The following is a 24,125-nucleotide window of genomic DNA, read 5'->3' on the forward strand; positions in this document are numbered from 1 at the left end:
ATCAAAACAATGGCAAAAACAAAATATTTCAAAAAATGTGCCATATGATGAAATAATGTAAAATAGGCCTTGAAAAACACTGTAGAGCCGATTTCTTTGAAAAAAATAATCAACATGAATTTTGTCCAAAAAAAATATGTCAAATGACATTTTTTCAACATGTTGCAAAAAAGATGCAGTTTGACAGGGTACCCATATAGCTCAGCAGGTTAAGTGGGTGACCCATGTACAGAGGCTGGTCTCCGACGCAGCGGCCCGGGTTCGATTCCTGCTCCTGGCCCTTTGCTGCATATCTTCCTCCTACTCTTCTCCTCTGTTTCCTGTCTGCCTTTACTGTAACTATTAAAACATGCCATATGATGAAATAATGTAAAATAGGCCTTGAAAAACACTATAGAGCTGTTTTCTTTGAAAAAAAATCATCACCAATTTTGTCCAAAAAAACGCCATAGTATAGTATGTCGGAATAAAATACCATTTTTCAACATGTCGTAAAAACATGCCATATGATGTAATAAGGTACAGTAGGCCGTGAAAAACACTATAGAGCTGTTTTCTTTGAAAAAAAATCATCATGACTTTTGGCCAAAAAAATACGTGAAATGACATTTTTTCAACATGTTGTAAAAATCATGCAGTATGATGGGGCTCCCGAATAGCTCAACAGGTTAAGCGGGTGACCCACATACAGAGGCACAGCAGCCCAGGTTCGCTTCCTGTTTGTGGCCCCCTGCTGCATATCTTCCTCCTACTCTTCTCCCCTGTTTCCTGTTTGCCTTCACTGTAACTATAAAAACAATGGCAAAAAAAAGGTGCCATATGATGAAATAATATAAAGTAGGTTGTGAAAAACACTATATGGTCATTTTGTTTGAAAAAAAAAATCATCATAGATTTTGTCCAAAAAACAAAAACGCCATAGTATAGTATGTCGAAAAAATGCCATTTTTTCAACATGTCTTAAAAACATGCCATATGATGTAATAAGATACAGTAGGCCATGAAAAACACTATAGAGCCGTTTTGTTTGAAAAAAATCATGACTTTTGTCCAAAAAAAACGCCATAGTATAGTATGTCGAAAAAAATGCCATTTTTTCAACATGTCATCAAAACATGCCATATGATGAAATAATGTAAAGTAGGCTGTGAAAAACACGATAGAGCTGTTTTCTTTAAAAAAAAATCATCATGAATTTTTTTCCAAAAAAACCGCCACATGTTGAAAAAAATTGCCATTTTTCAACATGTCGTAAAAACATGCCATATGATGAAATAAGGTAAAGCAGACCGTGAAAATGACTATAGAGCCGATTTGTTTGAAAAAAAAATCATCATGAATTTTGTCCAAAAAAACCGCCATAGTATAGTATGTTGGAAAAAAATGCCATTGTTTTCAAAATGTCGTAAAAACATGCCATATGATGAAATAATGTAAAGTAGGCAGTGAAAAACACTATAGAGCAGTTTTCTTTGAAAAAAAAAATCATCATGAATTTTGTCCAAAAAACACGCCATAGTATAGTATGTCGGAATAAAATGCCATTTTTCAACATGTTGTAAAAACATGCCATCTGATGTAATAAGGTACAGTAGGCCGTGAAAAACACTATAGAGCTGTTTTCTTTGAAAAAAAATCATCATGACTTTTGTCCAAAAAAATGCCATTTCTTCAACATGTCATAAAAACACACCATATGATGAAATAAGGTAAAGTAGGCCGTAAAAAACACTATAGAGCCATTTTGTTTGAAAAAAATCATGACTTTTGTCAAAAAAAACGCCATAGTATAGTATGTCGAAAAAAAATGCCATTTTTCAACATGCCGTAAAAACATGCCATATCATGAAATAATGTAAAATAGGCCATGAAAAACCCTATAGAGCTGTTTTCTTTGAAAAAAAATCATCATGAATTTTGTCCAAAAAAACCGCGACATGTCGAAAAAAATTGCCATTTTTCAACATGTCGTAAAAACATGCCATATGATAAAATAAGGTAAAGCAGACTGTGAAAATCACTATAGAGCCGATTTTTTTGAAAAAAAATCATCATGAATTTTGTCAAAAACAAATACGCTATAGGTGGATTTCAGGTGTAGGTTTACATGAGCGGTCTGCAGGAAGAGCAGTGGTGGAAACTCGGGGATGTCCACATCTCGTATTACGTCATGTCGGACTTCCTCTTCAACAGTCTCTCAGCCTTTATAGGTGAGATGGGGTTTAGAGTGGTGAGGGAGCGGGAGGATGGAGGCTCCGTGATGCTCACATGTTAAAGCTTTCTCCACAACCACATGTGCCCTTAATGTTGGGATTGTTGAAGACAAATTCGCTGGACAGCTTCGACTCCACAAAGTCCATCTCAGTTCCCAGAAGTGTCAGCTGAGCTGTCGGAAAAAAATGCCATTTTTTCAAAATGTCGTATAAAACATGCCATATGATGAAATAATGTAAAGCAGGCTGTGAAAAACACTATAGAGCAGTTTTCTTTGAAAAAAAAATCATCATAAATTTTTTTCCAAAAAACGCCATAGTATAGTATGTCGAAAAAAAATGCCATTTTGTCAAAATGTCGTAAAAACATGCCATATGATGAAATAATGTAAAGTAGGCAGTGAAAAACACTATCGAGCTGTTTTCTTTGAAAAAAAAATCATCACAAATTTTGTCCAAAAAAACGCCATAGTACAGTATGTCGGAATAAAATACCATTTTTCAACATGTCGTAAAAACATGCCATATGATGTAATAAGGTAAAGCAGACTGTGAAAATCACTATAGAGCTGATTTTTTTGAAAAAAAATCATCATGAATTTTGTCAACAAAAAAAACGCTATAGGTGGATTTCAGGTGTAGGTTTACATGAGCGGTCTGCAGGAAGAGCAGTGGTGGAAACTCGGGGATGTCCACATCTCGTATTACGTCATTTCGGACTTCCTCTTCAACAGTCTCTCAGTCTTTATAGGTGAGATGGGGTTTAGAGTGGTGAGGGAGCGGGAGGATGGAGGCTCCGTGATGCTCACATGTTAAAGCTTTCTCCACAACCACATGTGCCCTTAATGTTGGGATTGTTGAAGACAAATTCGCTGGACAGCTTCGACTCCACAAAGTCCATCTCAGTTCCCAGAAGTGTCAGCTGAGCTGTCGGAAAAAAATGCCATTTTTTCAAAAGGTCGTAAAAACATGCCATAGGATGAAATAATGTAAAGTAGGCTGTGAAAAACACTATAGAGCAGTTTTCTTTGAAAAAAAAATCATCATGAATTTTTTCCAAAAAACGCCATAGTATAGTATGTCGAAAAAAAATGCCATTTTGTCAAAATGTCGTAAAAACATGCCATATGATGAAATAATGTAAAGTAGGCAGTAAAAAACACTATCGAGCTGTTTTCTTTGAAAAAAAATCATCATGAATTTTGTCCAAAAACATGCCATATGATGAAATAAAGTAAAGCAGACCGTGAAAATGACTATAGAGCCGATTTGTTTGAAAAAAAATCATCATGAATTTTGTCCAAAAAAAACCGCCATAGTATAGTATGTCGGAATAAAATGCCATTTTTCACCATGTCGTAAAAACACTCCATATGATGAAATAACGTAAAGTAGGCCGTGAAAAACACTATAGAGCAGTTTTGTTTGAAAAAAAATAATCATCATGAATTTTGTTCAAAAAATACGTCAAATGACATTTTTTCAACGTGTTGTAAAAAACTTGCCGTATGATGAGGTGCCTGTATAGCTCAGCAGGTAAAGCAGGCGACCCATGTATAGAGGCTGGACACAGCGGCCTGGGTTTGTTTCCTGTTCGTGGCCCCTTGCTGCATATCTTCCTCCTACTCTTCTCCCCTATTTCCTGTCTGCCTTCACTTTAACTATCAAAATAATGGCAAAAACAAAATATTAAAAGAAACATGTCATATGATGAAATAATGTAAAGTAGGCCGTGAAAAACACTATAGAGCCGTTTTCTTTGAAAAAAAAATCATCATGAATTTTGTACAAAAAAACGCCATAGTATAGGATGTCGAAAAAAAATGCCATTTTTCAACATGTCGTAAAAACATGCCATATGATGAAATAATGTAAAATAGGCCATGAAAAACACTGTAGAGCACTGTGTAGTTTTTGTCCATTTTTTGACAAAAAATACCTGTTTTGACGCGACCTATCGCGCAATTTTGGAATGAGATTTGCTTTCTAGCTCCCGAGATTTGGATACAGACCACAACAAATAGCGATCGCCAAGTAATGTGGAGGTTTTTGTTCACTTGTCATCTCTAGAATGTTGTGGGACACTCACTGAGACTATCCGAGCCGGTCAGTGTGGTAAAAAAAAGCACGTTATCGCGGACTTTGACGCGGGGGGGCAAGTTGCCCCATACTTTTCGCTAGCTGAGCTGCTAAGCTGCCTGCCTGGCTAAATACTGGAGCTATGTCGAAAATTCATTTCTGCATCACTCACATGTATGAAATGACATATGAAAACAGACCCCAGGTTGAAAAAAACGAAGTTCCCCTTTAACAGACAGCCCCTTCAAACATTTTTTTTCTCTTTAAACAGCAGAAACAAAACACACACTCAATTAACTTCTCATATTAACACAAGTTATATAAACGTCTTGAAAAGTATATTTCATCATACTGGCACTGGGGCTTCATGGGCTGCCGTCACCCCCCACCGATTTCCTTCCACGGAGACATTAACACAGACCTGTGATCAGGGTCCACATGCCCTTTAATCTCAGGACATTTGCTAGGACATGGCGCCTCCTACTGGCCAGAGGGAATCATAACCCCCAATCTGTCTCACCTGGTGTGTCTGCGCAGCCGCAGTCTCTCACCTGAAGTCACATGAACGCACACATCTGCTGCTTTGGTGGCAAAACATTCGATCCAAAGTTCATCGATGCGTCAAGAGTGATGGAACTAAGAGGTTCTGGTGGTCCAGGGATCCATCTAGTGGACAATAAAGCTGCAAACACAACAAGACATTTTTACTTCTGTCCGTATTCTGTCACCGGCTGCATTTAAAATAACACAAAGAATCACAACATTTCTATTTATTACAGTTAATTGCAATTAAAAAAAACTCCCTTCTTCTCCCTTCACTTCCCTAAATATTCATCCATCCATTCTCTATACACCGCTTTATCCTCACTATGATCACGGGGGGTGCTGGAGTCTATCCCAGCTGACTCGGGTGAAGGCAGGGGACACCCTGGACAGGTCGCCAGTCTGTCGCAGGGCTACATATACAGACAAACAATCACACTCACATTCACACCTACGGGCAATTTGGAGTAACCAATTAACCTCAGCATATTTTTGGACTGTGGGAGGAAGCTGGAGTGTCCGTAGAAAACCCACGCATGCACAGATAGAACATGCAAACTCCATGCTCCATTACTGTCTGTTCCAAGTAAAAACAGAAATTTGTCTTTTGTCACAGCTGTGAGACAAGCTGTTTGAGTAATTTTACTGGACTGATTTATTTTTCAGTTGAGTTTTGTTTTGTGTTTGATGGTGAAGAAGTTGAACCAGGTTGTTACTTTGTAGGTGAGGATGGTGATTCATAAACAAGGGTTAAAATGTCTTTGCTGATGTTAAAAGAACAGAGCTTCCTGAGCAGGTGGAGACGCCGTTGTGCCGTTTTGTAGACAGAGTCCACGTGTTTGCCAAAGGACAGGCAGGTGTCAAACTCTGGCCCAAGATATTTAAAAGTCCCTACCTGCTCCACAGACAGACTGTGGATCTTCTGGGGTTGGAACAGGTCTGGGCTTTTCCTTGAGGACCCACAGCATACTAGCCTAGCCGTGCTAGACAACCCACAGCAACAAATTTAATTCTCTGCCAGGGTGGGTCAAGTTACCCTCCATAAGGCTCGAGGTTGGATGCTCCTAAAACTGGCCGGACCAATCACCATGAAGTGTAGAGTCAGAAGGCGGGCGTAACTAAGTGACGACAGAGGCGCGACGATTCTGACAGAAACAACCGGAAACAACTAGCCTAGCCACGCTAGACAACACACGGCAACGAATTTAATTCTCTGCCAGGGTCGACAACAAAAACGACAACAGTCGTTGAGCTACATTAGCACCGACTCTGAATAATCTTTCTGTTAACATGTCTGTAATATACTTGAGCTTCACCCATTGACTGTATAAATAAGGCTTCACCGAACTCGCATCCTCTGATTTCCGGCGCTCTAGGAGCCTATTCGTTGCGCTGATTGGTTGTATACCTATCCAATTGCTGCAGAGTGATTTGATAGACAACCTTTTAGCCCGCCTCCCTCCCTGTCGAGCTTCCCTAGACCCTTGTGCCGTCAGAAACATGGGTATAGCGTGGCTAGGCTAACAGCATAGTGCTTTAGTCTTTAAAATGTTCAGCTTCAGTGAACTTTCAGCAAAGGTTTGGACCAGGGTGTGAACCTCCTGCTGGTATTGTGTCAAGGCCTGGGTGTTAACAATGTGTGCCACCAGGGCCATGTCGTCTGCATATTTTACAGGTAAGACCTCTTATTAATGATTAGTGTTCTTTCTCTCAGTAATTGTTAGGCTATGACATGTCAGAATTTTATTTTATTTTTGTCCAACCTTCAGATATCCAATCTGTGAAATCTGTCCAATGTCAGTCTACGTTGACATAAATCAAACAATAATTTTCATCAGAACTTTATCCATAGTTTACATCAGAACATCCCTCCAGAGTACACTGTTATACTAACAACATGACTAAATTATTTGACCGTCTTATCTACACACAATGACACGAGGACCTGTAAGTCTGATGGCACTGACATGTTCACTGACACAGATATTTACTTTTGAGAGATGAACTAAGGATTTGGAGCAAGAGACTGACTTTTGCAGGTAATCCATGGAGTTTTGCTGTTTGTATGAATTGTTTTGAGAAATGCACTTACTGTTTTGCAAATGTCGGGGATGATTCGAGAAATGTATCAAAGCGACTGAGGAAAACTGTAATACGATGGTGTGGTTGATAAAGGTGTAGCTGATACAGTATAGCTGACATAGCTGTGTGTTCTCCAGGTGAATGAGTTCTCCTGTGTGGAGGTTCCTGCAGATAAAGATGTTCCTGATGATGACCAGTTGGATTTTACAGTATCATAGAATCAGTGAGTACAACGACCAGAATCTGATGCGGAAGCTTTTATTGCAGACAAACATGAAACTGTTCTGAAGCTTTGTTTCTGTTTGAACTCTGGTTCCAGACGTGAAGAACGTTTATCTGCCGGCATTATCTCCATTCAACACCCTCTGCCTCCCAGCGGGAGTCAGGTTCAGGTTCCCTCCAACCACCACGGAGCCCTGCACACAGCAGACACCAGTTTATGAGCCATTGCAGTCACTGGGATGGACTCCTGGTACCAGTACAGGCCCAGTATGTTGAGGAGCTTCAGTCTGCATTAAGGACTAAAGAACGTGCATCAAAGGAACAGTTCTACACTGCAATGGGGCTGTGGTCATGTAGCACTCCAAGGGGCCCAAAAAGACAAAATATTCTCATTAATGACTTGATAATGTTCAAAATTACGCAAAACATGTCAAATGTGATAACAAGTATGTCAGTGACCACAACTACACAGGACCACTGGGGGGCACTACATGATGGAATGTGGAGACTCACGTCCTGATACTGGAGCAAAGAATTGGTGAAGATCAGTCCATGAGGTAGAGGAAGCTCAACTCCATCTCTGAACCAACCTAACACAAGAAACCAGTTAAAGATGTCTGATCAGCCTGTTAGAGGGAAGCTCATCGTGCTGCTGGTTACCTTCCAGGAAGTCGGACGCTCTGTTGTTCAGCAGCTCTTCCAGAGGTACAACCTGCACAGCAACAACAAACACTGTTACAGCTGCTTCCAAACCACCACATATTACAGTTTCATTTGTCAGAAAACAAGTTCGTACCAAAGTTTGTCTTAGCTGATTACGGGTGACAATGCGACACCTGGAAAAGACAAACAGATTGTGAAATACAATAAAATATGATGTCATAACTTATGTGTGTGCACCTACCTCAAGTTACTGTAAGGAAGGAAGAGACGATTCCCTGCAGCAGATCCGTGGATGGTCACCATCACTGTAACTTCACATGTCTGCAACACAACAAGAAAAAGAAGATATTAGTCTAACAGTGCTGTGAGATTGTTCTTGGTTATGAAGACCATTATAAAGATTATATTGCAGTATGCTGAAAAGGGAGAGAAAACACCATAGTTTAGTATGTCGTCGAAAATGTCACAAAAACGTCATAGTTTAGTATCTCGTCCAAAATGCGGCCAAAAATGTCATAGTTTAGTATCTTGTCCAAAATATGACAAAAACGTCATAATTTAGCATGTCGTCCAAAATGTGACCAAAACGTCATAGTTTAGTATGTCGTCCAAAATATGACCAAAACGTCATAGTTTAGTATGTCATCCAAAATGTCACCAAAACGTCATAATTTAGCATGTCGTCCAAAATGTCACCAAAACGTCATAGTTTCGTATGTCGTCCAAAATGTGACCAAAACGTCATAGTTTAGTATGTCGTCCAAAATGTGACCAAAACGTCATAGTTTAGCATGTCGTCCAAAATGTCACCAAAACGTCATAGTTTCGTATGTCGTCCAAAATGTGACCAAAACGTCATAGTTTAGTATGTCGTCCAAAATGTGACCAAAACGTCATAGTTTAGTATGTCGTCCAAAATGTGACCAAAACGTCATAGTTTAGTATGTCGTCCAAAAACGTCATAGTTTAGTATGTCGTCCAAAAACGTCATAGTTTAGTATCTCGTCCAAAATGTGGCCAAAAATGTCATAGTTTAGTATCTTGTCCAAAATATGACAAAAACGTCATAATTTAGCATGTCGTCCAAAATGTGACCAAAAACGTCATAGTTTAGTATGTCGTCCAAAATATGACCAAAACGTCATAGTTTAGTATGTCATCCAAAATGTGACCAAAACGTCATAATTTAGCATGTCGTCCAAAATGTCACCAAAACGTCATAATTTCGTATGTCGTCCAAAATGTGACCAAAACGTCATAGTTTAGTATGTCGTCCAAAATGTGACCAAAACGTCATAGTTTAGCATGTCGTCCAAAATGTCACCAAAACGTCATAGTTTCGTATGTCGTCCAAAATGTGACCAAAACGTCATAGTTTAGTATGTCGTCCAAAATGTGACCAAAACGTCATAGTTTAGTATGTCGTCCAAAATGTCACCAAAACGTCATAGTTTAGCATGTCGTCCAAAATGTCACCAAAACGTCATAATTTAGCATGTCGTCCAAAATGTGACCAAAACGTCATAGTTTAGTATGTCGTCCAAAATATGACCAAAAACGTCATAGTATAGGATGTCGTCCAAAATGTGACCAAAACGTCATAGTTTAGTATGTCGTCCAAAATGTCACCAAAACGTCATAATTTAGCATGTCGTCCAAAATGTCACCAAAACGTCATAGTTTCGTATGTCGTCCAAAATGTGACCAAAACGTCATAATTTAGCATGTCGTCCAAAATGTGACCAAAACGTCATAGTTTAGCATGTCGTCCAAAATGTCACCAAAACGTCATAGTTTAGTATGTCGTCCAAAATGTGACCAAAACGTCATAGTTTAGTATGTCGTCCAAAATGTGACCAAAAACGTCATAGTATAGGATGTCGTCCAAAATGTGACCAAAACGTCATAGTTTAGTATGTCGTCCAAAATGTCACCAAAACGTCATAATTTAGCATGTCGTCCAAAATGTGACCAAAACGTCATAGTTTAGTATGTCATCCAAAATGTCACCAAAACGTCATAATTTAGCATGTCGTCCAAAATGTCACCAAAACGTCATAGTTTCGTATGTCGTCCAAAATGTCACCAAAACGTCATAGTTTCGTATGTCATCCAAAATATGACCAAAACGTCATAGTTTAGTATGTCATCCAAAATGTCACCAAAACGTCATAATTTAGCATGTCGTCCAAAATGTCACCAAAACGTCATAGTTTCGTATGTCGTCCAAAATGTGACCAAAACGTCATAGTTTAGTATGTTGTCCAAAATGTGACCAAAACGTCATAGTTTAGTATGTCATCCAAAATGTCACCAAAACGTCATAATTTAGCATGTCGTCCAAAATGTGACCAAAACGTCATAGTTTCGTATGTCGTCCAAAATGTGACCAAAACGTCATAGTATAGGATGTCGTCCAAAATGTGACCAAAACGTCATAGTTTAGTATGTCGTCCAAAATGTGACCAAAACGTCATAGTTTAGTATGTCGTCCAAAATGTGACCAAAACGTCATAGTTTAGTATGTCGTCCAAAAACGTCATAGTTTAGTATGTCGTCCAAAAACGTCATAGTTTAGTATCTCGTCCAAAATGTGGCCAAAAATGTCATAGTTTAGTATCTTGTCCAAAATATGACAAAAACGTCATAATTTAGCATGTCGTCCAAAATGTGACCAAAAACGTCATAGTTTAGTATGTCGTCCAAAATATGACCAAAACGTCATAGTTTAGTATGTCATCCAAAATGTGACCAAAACGTCATAATTTAGCATGTCGTCCAAAATGTCACCAAAACGTCATAATTTCGTATGTCGTCCAAAATGTGACCAAAACGTCATAGTTTAGTATGTCGTCCAAAATGTGACCAAAACGTCATAGTTTAGCATGTCGTCCAAAATGTCACCAAAACGTCATAGTTTCGTATGTCGTCCAAAATGTGACCAAAACGTCATAGTTTAGTATGTCGTCCAAAATGTGACCAAAACGTCATAGTTTAGTATGTCGTCCAAAATGTCACCAAAACGTCATAGTTTAGCATGTCGTCCAAAATGTCACCAAAACGTCATAGTTTAGTATGTCGTCCAAAATGTGACCAAAACGTCATAGTTTAGTATGTCGTCCAAAATATGACCAAAAACGTCATAGTATAGGATGTCGTCCAAAATGTGACCAAAACGTCATAGTTTAGTATGTCGTCCAAAATGTCACCAAAACGTCATAATTTAGCATGTCGTCCAAAATGTCACCAAAACGTCATAGTTTCGTATGTCGTCCAAAATGTGACCAAAACGTCATAATTTAGCATGTCGTCCAAAATGTCACCAAAACGTCATAGTTTAGTATGTCGTCCAAAATGTGACCAAAACGTCATAGTTTAGTATGTCGTCCAAAATGTGACCAAAAACGTCATAGTATAGGATGTCGTCCAAAATGTGACCAAAACGTCATAGTTTAGTATGTCGTCCAAAATGTCACCAAAACGTCATAATTTAGCATGTCGTCCAAAATGTGACCAAAACGTCATAGTTTAGTATGTCATCCAAAATGTCACCAAAACGTCATAATTTAGCATGTCGTCCAAAATGTCACCAAAACGTCATAGTTTCGTATGTCGTCCAAAATATGACCAAAACGTCATAGTTTAGTATGTCATCCAAAATGTCACCAAAACGTCATAATTTAGCATGTCGTCCAAAATGTCACCAAAACGTCATAGTTTCGTATGTCGTCCAAAATATGACCAAAACGTCATAGTTTAGTATGTCATCCAAAATGTCACCAAAACGTCATAATTTAGCATGTCGTCCAAAATGTCACCAAAACGTCATAGTTTCGTATGTCGTCCAAAATGTCACCAAAACGTCATAGTTTAGTATGTTGTCCAAAATGTGACCAAAACGTCATAGTTTAGCATGTCGTCCAAAATGTCACCAAAACGTCATAGTTTCGTATGTCGTCCAAAATGTGACCAAAACGTCATAGTTTAGTATGTCGTCCAAAATGTGACCAAAACGTCATAGTTTAGTATGTCGTCCAAAATGTGACCAAAACGTCATAGTTTAGCATGTCATCCAAAATGTGACCAAAACGTCATAGTTTAGTATGTCGTCCAAAATGTGACCAAAACGTCATAGTTTAGTATGTCGTCCAAAATATGACCAAAAACGTCATAGTATAGGATGTCGTCCAAAATGTGACCAAAACGTCATAGTTTAGTATGTCGTCCAAAATGTCACCAAAACGTCATAGTTTCGTATGTCGTCCAAAATGTGACCAAAACGTCATAATTTAGCATGTCGTCCAAAATGTGACCAAAACGTCATAGTTTAGTATGTCGTCCAAAATGTGACCAAAACGTCATAGTTTAGTATGTTGTCCAAAATGTGACCAAAACGTCATAGTTTAGCATGTCGTCCAAAATGTCACCAAAACGTCATAGTTTCGTATGTCGTCCAAAATGTGACCAAAACGTCATAGTTTAGTATGTCGTCCAAAATGTGACCAAAACGTCATAGTTTAGTATGTCGTCCAAAATGTGACCAAAACGTCATAGTTTAGCATGTCATCCAAAATGTGACCAAAACGTCATAGTTTAGTATGTCGTCCAAAATGTGACCAAAACGTCATAGTTTAGTATGTCGTCCAAAATATGACCAAAAACGTCATAGTATAGGATGTCGTCCAAAATGTGACCAAAACGTCATAGTTTAGTATGTCGTCCAAAATGTCACCAAAACGTCATAATTTAGCATGTCGTCCAAAATGTCACCAAAACGTCATAGTTTCGTATGTCGTCCAAAATGTGACCAAAACGTCATAATTTAGCATGTCGTCCAAAATGTGACCAAAACGTCATAGTTTAGTATGTCGTCCAAAATGTGACCAAAACGTCATAGTTTAGTATGTCGTCCAAAATGTCACCAAAACGTCATAGTTTAGCATGTCGTCCAAAATGTCACCAAAACGTCATAGTTTAGTATGTCGTCCAAAATGTGACCAAAACGTCATAGTTTAGTATGTCGTCCAAAATGTGACCAAAACGTCATAGTTTAGCATGTCATCCAAAATGTGACCAAAACGTCATAGTTTAGTATGTCGTCCAAAATGTGACCAAAACGTCATAGTTTAGTATGTCGTCCAAAATATGACCAAAAACGTCATAGTATAGGATGTCGTCCAAAATGTGACCAAAACGTCATAGTTTAGTATGTCGTCCAAAATGTCACCAAAACGTCATAATTTAGCATGTCGTCCAAAATGTCACCAAAACGTCATAGTTTCGTGTGTCGTCCAAAATGTGACCAAAACATCATAATTTAGCATGTCGTCCAAAATGTGACCAAAACGTCATAGTTTAGCATGTCGTCCAAAATGTCACCAAAACGTCATAGTTTAGTATGTCGTCCAAAATGTGACCAAAACGTCATAGTTTAGTATGTCGTCCAAAATGTGACCAAAAACGTCATAGTATAGGATGTCGTCCAAAATGTGACCAAAACGTCATAGTTTAGTATGTCGTCCAAAATGTCACCAAAACGTCATAATTTAGCATGTCGTCCAAAATGTGACCAAAACGTCATAGTTTAGTATGTCATCCAAAATGTCACCAAAACGTCATAATTTAGCATGTCGTCCAAAATGTCACCAAAACGTCATAGTTTCGTATGTCGTCCAAAATATGACCAAAACGTCATAGTTTAGTATGTCATCCAAAATGTCACCAAAACGTCATAATTTAGCATGTCGTCCAAAATGTGACCAAAACATCATAATTTAGCATGTCGTCCAAAATGTGACCAAAACGTCATAGTTTAGCATGTCGTCCAAAATGTCACCAAAACGTCATAGTTTAGTATGTCGTCCAAAATGTGACCAAAACGTCATAGTTTAGTATGTCGTCCAAAATGTGACCAAAAACGTCATAGTATAGGATGTCGTCCAAAATGTGACCAAAACGTCATAGTTTAGTATGTCGTCCAAAATGTCACCAAAACGTCATAATTTAGCATGTCGTCCAAAATGTGACCAAAACGTCATAGTTTAGTATGTCATCCAAAATGTCACCAAAACGTCATAATTTAGCATGTCGTCCAAAATGTCACCAAAACGTCATAGTTTCGTATGTCGTCCAAAATATGACCAAAACGTCATAGTTTAGTATGTCATCCAAAATGTCACCAAAACGTCATAATTTAGCATGTCGTCCAAAATGTCACCAAAACGTCATAGTTTCGTATGTCGTCCAAAATATGACCAAAACGTCATAGTTTAGTATGTCATCCAAAATGTCACCAAAACGTCATAATTTAGCATGTCGTCCAAAATGTCACCAAAACGTCATAGTTTCGTATGTCGTCCAAAATGTGACCAAAACGTCATAGTTTAGTATGTTGTCCAAAATGTGACCAAAACCTCATAGTTTAGCATGTCGTCCAAAATGTCACCAAAACGTCATAGTTTCGTATGTCGTCCAAAATGTGACCAAAACGTCATAGTTTAGTATGTCGTCCAAAATGTGACCAAAACGTCATAGTTTAGTATGTCGTCCAAAATGTGACCAAAACGTCATAGTTTAGCATGTCATCCAAAATGTGACCAAAACGTCATAGTTTAGTATGTCGTCCAAAATGTGACCAAAAACGTCATAGTATAGGATGTCGTCCAAAATATGACCAAAAACGTCATAATTTAGCATGTCGTCCAAAATGTGACCAAAACGTCATAGTTTAGTATGTCATCCAAAATGTCACCAAAACGTCATAATTTAGCATGTCGTCCAAAATGTCACCAAAACGTCATAGTTTCGTATGTCGTCCAAAATGTGACCAAAACGTCATAGTTTAGTATGTCATCCAAAATGTCACCAAAACGTCATAGTTTAGCATGTCGTCCAAAATGTGACCAAAACGTCATAGTTTAGTATGTCGTCCAAAATGTGACCAAAACGTCATAGTTTAGTATGTCGTCCAAAATGTCACCAAAACGTCATAGTTTAGCATGTCGTCCAAAATGTCACCAAAACGTCATAGTTTAGTATGTCGTCCAAAATGTGACCAAAACGTCATAGTTTAGTATGTCGTCCAAAATATGACCAAAAACATCATAGTATAGGATGTCGTCCAAAATGTGACCAAAACGTCATAGTTTAGTATGTCGTCCAAAATGTCACCAAAACGTCATAATTTAGCATGTCGTCCAAAATGTCACCAAAACGTCATAGTTTCGTATGTCGTCCAAAATGTGACCAAAACGTCATAATTTAGCATGTCGTCCAAAATGTGACCAAAACGTCATAGTTTAGCATGTCGTCCAAAATGTCACCAAAACGTCATAGTTTAGTATGTCGTCCAAAATGTGACCAAAACGTCATAGTTTAGTATGTCGTCCAAAATGTGACCAAAAACGTCATAGTATAGGATGTCGTCCAAAATGTGACCAAAACGTCATAGTTTAGTATGTCGTCCAAAATGTGACCAAAAACGTCATAGTATAGGATGTCGTCCAAAATGTCACCAAAACGTCATAATTTAGCATGTCGTCCAAAATGTGACCAAAACGTCATAGTTTAGTATGTCATCCAAAATGTCACCAAAACGTCATAATTTAGCATGTCGTCCAAAATGTCACCAAAACGTCATAGTTTCGTATGTCGTCCAAAATGTGACCAAAACGTCATAGTTTAGTATGTCATCCAAAATGTCACCAAAACGTCATAATTTAGCATGTCGTCCAAAATGTCACCAAAACGTCATAGTTTCGTATGTCGTCCAAAATATGACCAAAACGTCATAGTTTAGTATGTCATCCAAAATGTCACCAAAACGTCATAATTTAGCATGTCGTCCAAAATGTCACCAAAACGTCATAGTTTCGTATGTCGTCCAAAATGTGACCAAAACGTCATAGTTTAGTATGTTGTCCAAAATGTGACCAAAACGTCATAGTTTAGCATGTCGTCCAAAATGTGGAAAAAACATCATAGTTTAGTATGTCGTCCAAAATATGACCAAAAACGTCATAGTATAGGATGTCGTCCGAAAATGGACAAAAAACGTCATAGGTTAGTATGTCGTCCAAAAATTTCACCATAACGTCATAGTTTAGAATGTCATCCAAAATGTAACTATTTTGTGTTTTTTTTAAACAAACACTGACTATGAATTGTGGGCTTGTTAAACGTCCTTTTCTTCAGTTTAAGCTGGGGTTTTTTTGTTGTCTGTTTTACTTTAGTTTCGACTCTTAATTGTTTTTAATTTATAAAAAAGTGCCTCCTTGTCTCTGTGTTCCTGAACCAACTCATCCATCAGATCATCACACCTGCACATCCTGTAGCAGTTTCCCCTGTCCTTCTTCATTGTTATTGTATAACATAGCATGCTGCTAATAAATCATTGAAAATGAAATTAAACATTGTATTTTAGCATTAAGACATAATCAAAGACAAAATGTCAATGAAAATTTCATAGTATAGCATGCTTTTTAAAATAAATAAAAATGTTGCTGCATTATATTATGCAAATAACATGAATCAAAAGTTGTTCCTATATCCTGATGTCTATGCAAAAATGTCATCTTTCAGTTTGTCGTTAAAAAAGTCAATGAAAATATCTTCGGATGGAATGTGATGTCAAAGTCAACTGAAATGTCATTGCATTTCATTCACAAGTCAATAAATATATTACAGTATAGCATGTCGCTACAAACAGAATTAAAAAGTCTTATTTTTGCATGTCATGGAAAACACTATAGTACTGTGTCATTGAAAAATTTATTAAATTGCCACAGCATCGCGTGTCATAAAAATGCCCTAAAGAATTTATTCCACAGCTTATCGTTCCAAAACAAAGTCATAGTGTAACATGTCTCGAAAACCAAAATAAAATGTCATGTTAAGTCAGTAAAATGTCACGGTGTGTCATAAAATTCATTCAAATAACGTTTGTTGTAAAAGCTGTGATGTGTTTAATATTTCAGGCAGTGACGTGGTTGGTCGTTTCTCACCGCAGATACTGATGTTATGACTTGAGGTTCTCTGTTCGGTGGCACTGATGCTGCACTGACTCGGACTCTCAGGTTCACCGTGACTCCCTGCCTTTGAGTGATGCTGATTCTTGGAGGCTCCGTCAGTTCAACGGCAGCAGCAAGGGGAGCCCTCATACGCCATGGTTGCTATGGAAACACAGCATCAGGAACAGCTGGGTCAATATATAATTGCAGGACTTTTTGTAACATAATTGACATTTTTGCTGGTTTCAGGCCTAAAAATCAACAAACCCACCTATAACCACATGGTATTTTTACAGAAAAAAAATGTGTAAAATGTAAAATTGAAATTGAAAGTCATTGATAAAGATATTGTAGTAAACTTGTTAACATGCCATAAATCCACACTTGACTCACACACTACTTTATATTAAGTAACTCAGAAAGCCTTGAAGTCTTTCAGTCTTTTCTTCGGGAGGAAATGACATCATGTGGAGCAGGTCATGTGATCTGGAATCAACACACTTCCTTGAGAGGTGTTTTTGTAATGGGTAGCAGTTGAAAGTGATTTCTTGCACACAGATACAATTAGTTATTTTCCATATAAAATTTTATATATGGCCAAAAAAGAAATATCTGTCATGATTATCTCAACTTAATAAAAAGAACACAATCAAAACAGTTTTTGAATAATTTTATTATTGTTTAGCTAATTAGAAGGTGGTTGTTATTAAATTTGGACGGTTATTTAGTTGACATTGTAGTGATATCCAGTCATTTCTTATTAATAAGTGATTGTTTCCATAATAAATAATTATGAAATTTGTGAAGACATGATCATAATAAACATAAAAAACATTATTATTTTTACTTGTAATAAAAATGTATGCAGCTGTAGTAACCAGCTCTGTCAGATATTGTACAAAAAACATATTTCTGTTGTAGCTGCTCCATTATGCATCACTTCTCTGTTTGTAACTGTAGGAAGGGTGTTGAGCTGCAGTTTTCTTTCTGAAGTGTTTTGTTTTTACTCACCGAGAAAAACTGACGAAATCTTAAATAACGTTTGGCAGCTCTTGAGGAGATCTGTTGAGGAAGGAAAACGACAATGTCACTTAATAGTGACATTTGTTACCTCAGTTTGAGGTAACAAATGTCTTTTGTCAAGGGGCTCCATTGCCAGCTGAACTCCCACAATGCTCTCTCAGGTGCCTGAGCCTGGTCCCTCACTGTGGAACCACATTCAAAGAACAAAGTAGACTGATGAGGAGAACGTTCAATCGATGTTCCTGTGACCAAACAGCTGATCAGAACATACCAGAAACACAGAAGTACCACCTCCTCTGGTCTCTACCGTAAAGATGGACGTAGCATCTGGCTCCAAAAATGAAGCCCACCCGGAAGTGTCAAAAACTTGCAATATCACGCCATCCACTAGGGTTGGCTCCAAAAAGCTTTTGCTCCATAGACCCCAATTCATCTCTGGAAAAAATAATATTTGATAGACTGATTTTCTACAGCTCAGGATTTTTTGCCGTTAGTTTTCATGGTCAAAATGAGAGATCAGGTGGCCGATCTTAAAATAAATCAATACTGAATTTTAAATAAATAAAGTTGGCGGAGCCAGGGGGCGTGGCTATACTTGATTGACAGTCTTGTCTATCAAGTGAGAGAGTCTTCTGTTCTCAGTCTGGCCCGCCCATAGACTGGTCCTGCCCCAAGTTGCTCTCCGGTCCAGCCTGTTTGATGACGCTTTTTACGTCACTGGCTCCAAAAAATCCAAAATGGCGACCAGGAAGTAGCAAAATCCGGGCTTCATTTTCTCAGCGTTGAAACCAAAGGGTGGAGTCACGGTTAGTTCACGCCTGGTCTCTACTAAACAGTCAGTAAATTCCACCTAGTGGAACAACCAGGTACTACAGCTGATGTACAGTATATGAAGTTTGTCTTATTTGTAAGAATAGTATCTGGTATTGGCAGAAATATTAAAATATTAAATGACTTTGATGAGATTGGAAACAATTAAAAGAAATAAATGAAAGTCTGATCACAGCATCCCTGGTCTCTGTGTTTGTTTTTTGTTGTTAATTTTATGATACCATGAAAAAAATTCTATCCTGTTTTCTGAGAAAGACAAAACCGTCCTGGTGCTTTAATCATCACATCTATCGTCTCATCTGTCTTGGAATTATTTTCATCATGTGCAGCTGAGCACTATCAGTCATCTCTGTGGTGCTGGGTGATTTTCCAACCGTCTCAAACTTCTTGCCCAGGATTCCTGCGTTGTAGAAGGCCACAGCGGCGCTGTTGAAGACAAACTCTGAGACGCCCACATAAGCCATGAGGTTGTTCTCAGTAAAAACTGGATCCACAGCAGGATTCAGGGCAGGAATGTTCTCACCCTCCCTAAACACCAAACCCTGTCAGAAAACAGGAAGTGTGAGTCAACTCCGTAAGAAACAACATGGCGCCAGACTCTGCAGGTGATTCAAGGTGATCAGGATGGCTGTAAATAAATTTTCTCACGTTGAAAGACATGTCGAGGCTGTTGGCCGTCACTTGGACGTCTCTGGTCAGAGAATAGTCAATGCTGATGCCAAAGTTTGGAAACACTTCTGCCCTCATTGGTATGGTCTCCAACATCTGGTTCACATAAGGGATGCCGTACCGCTGCACCAAAGGACAGAACTGTGGACAGACAAACTAGTTAACCTTCAGAACTCACGGCAGTTTCTGTCATTTTTCTTCACTGTGGTTCATTTTTCTCTGCAATTTAAAGTCCTGCAGCTCTTTGGAAACAGAACAACATGAAGAAGGAAAGAAAATTTAGAAATGTTTTCCGTCAGCAGGACTCAGTTAATCCAAAGTCCATTCATTTTAATAATGAAAGGATTTTTACAAGATAGGCAATGTGTTGAAGTCACGAAATAGAAATGCAAAGAGAAAAAGCTTAATTTATTTCACAAAATCATAAAGAAAAACTAGAACATCATGTCCAGCATGCTTCCTCGGATCTTAAAAGTCGAGAACTCCTCATATTGCAGGTATTTTTTTTTTATCACTTTATCGTTTCCTCTCCAGACAGTTTCTCTCTACTCTGCTCATCAGCTGTAGAACAATGTTTCACCATGCTGAATGTATCTTCCAACAACTCCATTTATTATTTTTGAGTCATGCTGCATTTATTTTATTGATCCAGTAGTTTTGATTTTCCTCTCAGTCTCTCTGTGGAAACCCTGCTTGCAGTTCAGCTGAAAGCTCTCCGAATGTTTCACTATTGGTCACAAATGAGTCAGTCCTGGAGAATCAGAACCAGGAACAATGTTCTGGTTTTACATAATCTTATGCAACTGAGACCTTAAACCGTTGGTTTGATTAATTTTCCTGATTCAACCACACATCACAGAAACAAAGACCAACTGTCACAAAGCTGAAAACTTGATAATTTTTTCTCCCCAGTTTTGATATTCTTTATTCTCCTTTTTTTTTTTTTAAATAAATGGAGTAATTTTGATGGGTTTCAGAAGATAACAAGCATCTTAACGTTGTCAGCAGGTGTAGAGCTTTAAATGAAATTCAGTTCAAACTAATCTGGACAAAGTTTGGTTTATTCACTATTTTGTCTGCCGGTTCAACCTCCAACTAAAGACTGATTAACACAGAAAAGACCAACCAGGAAATTGAACAGGTGGCGCAGACAGCCCGTCAGTACGTTCAGCAGGGTTCTACAAACACAAACAGGCATCATTAGGTTCATCCAAACCCACAATCTGCCCTGGTCTTTGCCCAGATCCTCCAGTTACCTTGGGATCAGCGTCATCCGCTCAATTGAGGCCTCACAGGTCGGCATGGCGACAGCCAAACGTCCTTGTTGGGTTCGGATCAGACTCAGTTCCATGTTGGCGGAGACGCCTTGAGCTACGAATTCTTTAGCTCCAGTGTGCTGACTGAAGAATTAAACAAAGAAGAGTTATGACAGCAGAACAACTCAACATCTGCAGGTGAAGTGATCAACTGATTCATCAATCTGTCCTTTGAATGGAAGCAGGAAGTTCACAGAAAGATGCAAAACAACAACAGAGACACAAAATGAGCACAAACTTACCTGATAAAGTGAAATGAAAACATATTTTATTGTAATTATTGTGGCATGGTTTAACTTCTACTTTCTATGGTCGGTGGATGTTCTCCATCTCAGAGGTTAATTCTCCTGCAGGTCAAACTGAGAACTCACAAGCCAAGCACGTCGAGCTGATGATTAAAGCTGAATCTGGCCTCAAAGTTCTGCATTACAAACTGGAAACCCGAGTTCTGCCTGAAACGAAGTTCGGCCCGGTGGACGGTCAGCTGAGTTATCGTCAGCCTGAGCAGAAGGAGAGGAAGAAGCAGCTGAATGAACAGATTGATGTGACTGATGAGGATTTCTTTCCTCTCCACATGTGAAACAACAACAGTGCTTCACCTGCATCAGCTCAAAAATACAAACTCACACTAGTGTTGATTAGTGAATGTGGTAGAAAATATAATTACACAATGGAGTCTCCACAAAATGACATTCTTGTACAACCAAACTGCTTTCATAGTTAAGTTTCAGGGAAACATATTTTCTGTTGGATTACATTTGAAACTACCACATACAAAACGTGTTTCTAATCAACATATTTCTTCCATTAATTTATATGTTTACTGTCACTCACGTTCAAGGTTTTAATGTCTGAATCAAACCAGTAAGTAAACAATGTCAAAAAACAAAACAGAAGTCTGAGACTGAAGAATCTGAAGTTCAGATTACTGTTATGATGTCACAGAAGACAAAATATGATTTTTTTTTTTTAAATCAAATGACATCTCAAAGCCATATTGGTTGCAGTTTGGTTGTATTGGAAGATGATGTTGTGGAGACTCCCCTCAGGTCTCAAACAGAAGTAAAATAACTGATTCATTGTTGAACAAAATATTCATCTGAGTTTGAAAAAGTAATAAGCTAAATGAGAGGTCAGCAGTTTATCTGGTTTCATCTTTTTAGCTGAAAATATCTCAATATGCAGCATTCAGATGTTTTCTTTACAAACAGGAGTTACAGTGACCAGTTTAAACACTGCTGCTAAAAGTGAACATGGTGTTTTCACACAGCTATTATCCTCAGATTCTGGTCACAGTTCACTTCGTTATTTGGGTTCTGTGACTGACTGAAGCGCCTCACCTGTCGATGGTGCAGACTGAAATCTGGAACCCTTCAAAGGGTTGGTTGAGCAGTTGCTCCTGGACGATAGCCTGAGCCTGGTCCCTCACTGTGGAACCACATTCAAAGAATAAAGCAGACTGATGAGGAGAACGTTCAGTCGGTGTTCCTGTGACCAAACAGCTGATCAGAACATACCAGAAAACATTCAGGAACCTCAGACACACAGATGAACACAAACAGGATGAAGAAAGGTTCAGTTAGTTTGTGAATCTTACACATATTCAGTGCTTGGTTGGTGATTCTGATTTTAACGCCGGTAGGATCGACCACCGAGACGCAGAAAACCAGCGAGACGAGGAGGATGGAATATACACTGGAGGTCATCCTGACACTAACAGAAAACACACAAAGAAGAAACAACCACAAAGAACCACAGAGTTTCAGCAGTGACAATCCAACACAGTGAGGCATCAGAAACGACAACACTTATCACAAAGCTGCCTTCATGTCTTACAGAATGTATTCAGAACTGATGAGTGTCAAAACTGACAGACAGGTCAAGTTTGTGACCTGAATGAAAGCATTATTTACAAAAGCACAACAGACATGAGCAGTTTGTAACAAACCAAATGAGATGAAGTCAACTAGAACAGCCTCTGTATTATCATTATTGTTATTGTCATGGTTACCTGGTTGATGTCTCCAGCAACTGATCCAAATGTCACGAACTCACTTCTTCTTATACTGATAGGAAACATGACGCTGCAGCTTCACGGACTCGTCCTGTGACTAAATAAGGACAGGAAGCTGCAGCAGCTGCATCTAAGCAGATAAAGTTGCCTGAAGAGGTTCTTTAATTTCTGAGGCCTCCCAGTGAACCTCAACTCCTTGAATCTGAACACGATCCCCGAATTCCCGTGAAAAAAAGAAACATGCGTGGATGCACTGTCAGATGCCTCAGTGGAATCATGATGAAGTCAAAACTCAAATGAACACAGAAAAAACCCAAAACACATCAATAAGAGGATGCTGATATTTAATCATAGATGGACAATCCGGTTGTTTCTGCAGACAAAAGCAACAATCTGCCAGTGATTCAAACTTTTCACCTGAACTCAACAGAACCTTTGTGTTATTTTCCAGAGAAAGGTAGAGCAATGCAAGCCCTCTAGCAAAGAGTCACTGAACAGAACAGTGAGTGAAGAATGTGAGAAGATGTGAGCAGAAATGAGTGGACTCATTCTCCATCAGAGACAATACTCTACTGTGAGAAGTAATTTGATTACTGTGAGGGATACAGTTTAGAATATTTCAGTGATTTTATACAAAGGATGTGGTTAGTTTTCTGTTCAGTGTGTGCTTAGATTGATAAAATATATTGCAAGAAATAAAAGATTAAAACATCTTTGTCATCATGTTTGAGCACAAGTGAGTGCTCTGAAAGTTGATGGAAGTTTAAATGTGTCGATTCATAGTTTTCAGTAAAGTCATGCTGAAACAAATGTGATCCTGAGTCTGATTTCTACGAACAGAGAAGGAAACTGAGCAGCGACAGAGTTTATCTGCTTTGCAGCATCTGTCCTCTCGGGAAGTTATGCGACGACTTGACAGTGATGGCAGCAATTTTACTATTACTAGAGTGTTGTGAAAACATTTTCAGACACGCCATGTATTCGTGAAATATTGCATCAAGAATAACTCTTAGGTCTTCAAGTGCAATTTACTTTGGTGCGGTCACAGCCATAATACTAAACAAGTCCTAAAAAGCTACTTAAAATTTTAAATTGATTGGTTCAATAAAAATACATGAGAGTTGTGAGTACAGGGTCATTTTGGTACCAGTGATCCACTACTGAAGGTCGTTATTTTTTTAACTAAAAGGCACAATTTTTGTTGCCATGCTTTGTGTCTACATAAAGCCACCACATTTAAAAGTTCTTCAGAGACAAAAAATGCTTTAAACAAACCTAACGTAGGAAGCACGCCTGAAGATACAGATTCTCCAGGAAGCCAGGAAGGGTACAGCTGCCACCAGAAAGCCAGGAAGTGCAGATGCAATCCTTTAGAAGTTGGATACACTCTGCAGAAATATCTGGGCATCCAGGGATTTCTTCAGCAAGGGATGACTGCATCCTGATCCGCATGTGCAGGAAA

At 38.4% G+C, this 24,125-nt stretch overlaps 2 protein-coding genes across 7 annotated transcripts in view; one reads left to right on the forward strand and one right to left on the reverse strand.

Moving 5' to 3' along the window:
* Positions 1 to 8,028, forward strand: part of rdm1 (RAD52 motif containing 1) — a 20,536-nt gene extending 12,508 nt beyond the window's left edge. The window contains exons 7-8 of one of the 2 annotated variants that reach the window (XM_051941388.1): positions 7,055 to 7,140; positions 7,237 to 8,028. In XM_051941388.1, the coding sequence (XP_051797348.1) occupies positions 7,055 to 7,135 (81 nt within the window). In that variant the 3' untranslated portion in view covers positions 7,136 to 7,140; positions 7,237 to 8,028. The remainder of the gene's footprint in view (positions 1 to 7,054; positions 7,141 to 7,236) is intronic. The other variant, XM_051941387.1, reaches the window with a different exon arrangement.
* The window catches only part of LOC110971418 (phospholipid transfer protein-like), a 27,890-nt gene extending 5,163 nt beyond the window's left edge, over positions 1 to 22,727 (reverse strand). Inside the window, exons 1-15 of one of the 5 annotated variants that reach the window (XM_051941382.1) lie at positions 22,661 to 22,727; positions 22,247 to 22,362; positions 21,990 to 22,077; positions 21,021 to 21,149; positions 20,590 to 20,733; positions 20,460 to 20,511; positions 19,313 to 19,474; positions 19,039 to 19,206; positions 17,822 to 17,872; positions 16,805 to 16,972; positions 8,044 to 8,123; positions 7,936 to 7,975; positions 7,800 to 7,851; positions 7,653 to 7,729; positions 7,160 to 7,333 (exon numbers count right to left, since the gene is read on the reverse strand). In XM_051941382.1, coding sequence (XP_051797342.1) covers positions 7,250 to 7,333; positions 7,653 to 7,729; positions 7,800 to 7,851; positions 7,936 to 7,975; positions 8,044 to 8,123; positions 16,805 to 16,972; positions 17,822 to 17,872; positions 19,039 to 19,206; positions 19,313 to 19,474; positions 20,460 to 20,511; positions 20,590 to 20,733; positions 21,021 to 21,149; positions 21,990 to 22,077; positions 22,247 to 22,355 — 1,404 coding nt within the window. In that variant the 5' untranslated portion in view covers positions 22,356 to 22,362; positions 22,661 to 22,727 and the 3' untranslated portion in view covers positions 7,160 to 7,249. Of the gene's footprint in view, positions 1 to 7,159; positions 7,334 to 7,652; positions 7,730 to 7,799; positions 7,852 to 7,935; positions 7,976 to 8,043; positions 8,124 to 16,804; positions 16,973 to 17,821; positions 17,873 to 19,038; positions 19,207 to 19,312; positions 19,475 to 20,459; positions 20,512 to 20,589; positions 20,734 to 21,020; positions 21,150 to 21,989; positions 22,078 to 22,246; positions 22,363 to 22,660 lie in introns of those variants that run through there. The other 4 variants (XM_051941383.1, XM_051941381.1, XM_051941384.1 and 1 more) reach the window with 4 other exon arrangements.
* Positions 22,728 to 24,125: the final 1,398 nt, after the last annotated feature.

Source organism: Acanthochromis polyacanthus, chromosome 21 (assembly GCF_021347895.1).
Source record: "Acanthochromis polyacanthus isolate Apoly-LR-REF ecotype Palm Island chromosome 21, KAUST_Apoly_ChrSc, whole genome shotgun sequence".
NCBI classification, from domain to species: Eukaryota; Metazoa; Chordata; class Actinopteri; family Pomacentridae; genus Acanthochromis; species Acanthochromis polyacanthus.